The following is a 3,997-nucleotide window of genomic DNA, read 5'->3' on the forward strand; positions in this document are numbered from 1 at the left end:
TGAATAACTCAGATCACCATTAGAGAAGCTAACAATCATATGGAAAGTAAAAGTTTTGGATAAGTTAAACCAGACATTTCAATTATACCATTTCCAATCAATTCATCAGACATGTATGTGCAACAGAACCAAGCCAATAATATTAACAATTAAATATAGAGTACCATTGTAACTTTCACGGTTAATTTTTGACATGTATGTGCTCCTAATTTTCCTGGCATGCTAGAGTACCATTCTAATCTCTCATGTATGCATCTGTTCATCGTTCAACAGAACATTCAATGTAAGTTCTATGGCTAGCTACTTGCAATAGTATTGTTTGGCCTAAATCATGAATAACAATGAAGCTACTTAGCTAATACCATCAAAACATTTAACCAGCCAATAATAATAACAGAACTGCATGCCAAAATTGCTTCACATAAAAATTAAGCCCTTAAAATCCAGTCATCAGAAAAAAGATTATTTCATAAAATGGAATATGGCTCAAACCTTAGCTTTGTCCATTGGTGCAAACTTTAGTAATGTGATGAAGACTTAATCCCTAATTGTCACCGAAGATATGGTGAAATCGTGAATGTGGTGGGCTGAGGGGGAAAAAGAGAATAGATGAGGAAGAGGTGAGGAGGAAGAGGTGGCTCTCAGTGGTGGTTGTTGGCCTGATATGATGGCCTCCGTGGTGGTTGGTTGGATATTGGGGTGGGAAGAGTGGTTTGCAATGAAAAGGATAAGGGAGAGAGAAGGGGAATGACGGAGGGTCAGAAGGATAGAGAGAGAGGGAAAAAGTGAAGGGGAAAATTTAGGGTTTCCCTTTTTTTATTTCTAAATTTCAAACCTGGCGCTGACAGCGCAGAGTTCATGCTTTGAGCGCGGAGCTACTGTGTATTTTGGACTCCATGGCGGTTGAAGCGCGGATCTCGCGCTTCAAGCGCGAATAATTCATGGAATTCTGGCGCTGATAGCGCCACTGTGGCACTGACAGCGCGAACTTACTATGGATTTTGGAACTTACTGTGGGTTTTGGAACTTATTGTGAGCGCGGACTTACTGACTCCTTTTAATTTGTGGTGCTGATAGCGCCAATTCCCAGATTAAAATTTTTCCTTTGGTCATTAGTTTCACCATTTACCTTACTTGTTGAAATTTAGACTAACCTAATAAAAATAAAATAAATCAAATTGAAATTGACTATTGGGTTGCCTCCCAACTAGCGCTTGTTTAATGTCACGAGTCTGATGCGAACAACTTAAGTCTCAGGTGAAGCTAAAGGGACAGAAATCTTATCCTTATTCACCTGTCCTCCATAGTATAGTTTCAACCTACAACCATTAACCTTAAAAGGGTTGTCAGTGTCTATAGGTGAAATTTTATCTGTGCCATAAGGGTATACCTTTTTAACCACAAAAGGACCTGACCAGCGAGACTTGAGCTTACCTAGAAACAATCTCAGACGAGAAGTGTACAGTAATATCTGCTGTTCCGGCTCAAACTCCTTTAGAGTTATCTTCTTGTCATGCCACCTCTTTGTCTTCTCCTTGTATATCCTGGCATTCTCATAAGTAGCTAACCTGAACTCATCCAACTTATGTAATTGCAGTAATCGCTTTTCATTAGCTTTAGTTGGTTCAAAATTCAGAAATTTAGTTGCCCACATAGTTTTATGCTCTAATTCAACAGGGAGATGACAGGACTTACCATATGCCAATTATAATGGTGACATACCTATGGGAGTTTCGAAAGCTGTTCTGTATAGCTTCCTTGCCCAATCCTTTCTTGAGCTTCCCACAGTCTTCTCCAGTATTCACTTCAGCTCTCTGTTGGAGATCTTCACTTGCCCGCTTGTCTGAGGATGATATGGCGTAGCCACCTTGTGTGTGACTCCATACTTCGTGAGAAGGCCGTCAAACTGCTTATTGCAAAAGTGAGTTCCTCCGTCACTGATGATGGCTCTTGGAACTCCAAATCGGGTGAAGATATTTTTCTGCATAAAGGACACCACCACCTTAGCATCATTTGTCGGTAGGGCCATTGCTTCCACCAACTTGGACACGTAGTCCACAGCAACCAGGATGTATTGGTTGGAATATGACTTGGGAAATGGTCCCATGAAGTCAATTCCTCATAGATTGAAGACTTACACTTCCAGAGTGCAATTCAATGGCATCTCGTCTCTTCGGTAAATATTTCCCGTCCTCTGACACCTGTCGCACTTCTCTACGAACTCCTTCGAATCTTTGAATATTGTGGGCCAGTAGAATCCACTTTGCAGGACCTTCTGTGCAGTTTTATTCCCACCAAAGTGTCCTCCGTAGTCAGATGCATGGCAATGCCACAGGATCTTTGGAATTTCAAATTCAGCTACACACCTGCGAATAATCTCGTCAGCACATTGAGAATATAAGAATGGGTTATCCCAGTGGTACCTCCTTGCATCATGCAAGAACTTCTTTTTCTGTTGGCATGTGAGGTCTTCAGGAAGTGATCTGACAGCTTTGTAGTTCGCGAATTCCACGAACCATGGTCCAATGAGAATTACCATCACTTGTTCATCAGGGAGGGATTCTTTGATCTCAATGTAAGGTCCATCTTGCAGTTCTTTGTCCTGAATCCTTGACAAATGATCAGCTACTTTGTCCTCAACTCCCTTCTTCTCTCGTATCTCTAAGTCAAACTCCTGAAACAGATGCATCCAATGCAGCAGTCGTGGCTTTGCATCCTGTTTACTCATTAGATACTTTAAGACAGCATGATCAATAAAAACAATAATCTTAGAACCTATCAAATAAGGTCTAAACTTATCTAATGCATAAACTACAACTAGCATTTCTTTTTCAGTTGTGGCATAATTGACTTGTGCCTCATTTAAAACCTTGCTAGCATAGTAAATAACATGCAACAATTTATCCTTACGCTGACCAAGAACAGCTCTTATTGCGTATGCGCTCGCATCACACATGAGCTCAAATGGAAGATTCCAATCAGGCGCCATCAGAATAGGCGCGGTTGTCAGTTTTTCCTTCAAAACGTTAAAAGCAGTCAAACACTCTTCATTAAAATCAAAGTCAGTATCTTTCACCAAGAGTTGACTCAAACGCTTTGCAATTTTGGAGAAGTCCTTGATGAATCTTCTGTAAAAACCTGCATGGCCTAAGAAACTTTGAACACCATTAACGTTAACGGGAGGGGGAAGTTTTTCAATCAATAACAATTTAGCTTTATCAACTTCTATCCCTTTTTTAGAAATCTTATGACCTAACACTATCCCATCTTTCACCATGAAATGACACTTTTCCCAATTTAAAACCAAGTTTGTTTCTTGACAACGTTTCAACACTTTAGAAAGATTAACTAAGCATGAATCAAAGCAAGAACCAAAAATAGAAAAATCATCCATGAATACCTCTAAGGATTTTTCAATCATATCAGAAAAGTTGGAAAGCTTGCACCTTTGAAAAGTAGCAGGTGCATTACACAGGCCAAACGACATCCTTCTGTAGGCAAACACTCCAAAGGGGCAAGTGAATGTTGTCTTCTCTTGATCCTCTGGTGCAACATGTATATGATTGTAGCCGGAATATCCATCTAAGAAGCAGTTATATGCATGTCCAGACAATCTCTCCAGCATCTGATCAATGAAAGGAAGAGGGAAGTGATCTTTCCGTGTGACATCATTTAGTCTTCTGTAACCCACACACATTCTCCACCCAGTTATAGTTCTAGTGGGAATCAATTCATTGCTCTCGTTCTTGATCAATGTAACTCCACCCTTCTTTGGCACTGTTTGAACTGGACTCACCTATGCAGTGTCTGATATTGGGTAAATCATGCCTGTATCAAGGAGTTTCACTACTTCCTTCCGAACTACCTCTTTCATGGTAGGGTTGAGTCGTCTCTGAGGCTGCCTCACAGGTTTAATGTTGTCTTCCATAAGTATTTTGTGAGTGCAAAAGGAAGGATTAATTCCTTTTAAGTCAGAGATGGACCACCCTATTGTTGT

The 3,997-nt window shown here is 40.4% G+C and overlaps 1 protein-coding gene across 1 annotated transcript; it reads right to left on the reverse strand.

The window, feature by feature from the left end:
* Positions 1 to 1,246: 1,246 nt before the first annotated feature.
* On the reverse strand, positions 1,247 to 1,654 carry LOC133301305 (uncharacterized). Its single transcript, XM_061500934.1, has one exon. The coding sequence runs from the start codon at positions 1,652 to 1,654 to the stop codon at positions 1,247 to 1,249; it is 408 nt and encodes a 135-aa protein (XP_061356918.1).
* Between the last annotated feature and the right edge of the window lie 2,343 nt (positions 1,655 to 3,997).

This window comes from Gastrolobium bilobum, unplaced genomic scaffold, assembly GCF_033153095.1.
Source record: "Gastrolobium bilobum isolate Gb01-03AN ecotype WA unplaced genomic scaffold, APGP_CSIRO_Gbil_v1 utg11279, whole genome shotgun sequence".
Classification (NCBI taxonomy): domain Eukaryota; kingdom Viridiplantae; phylum Streptophyta; class Magnoliopsida; order Fabales; family Fabaceae; genus Gastrolobium; species Gastrolobium bilobum.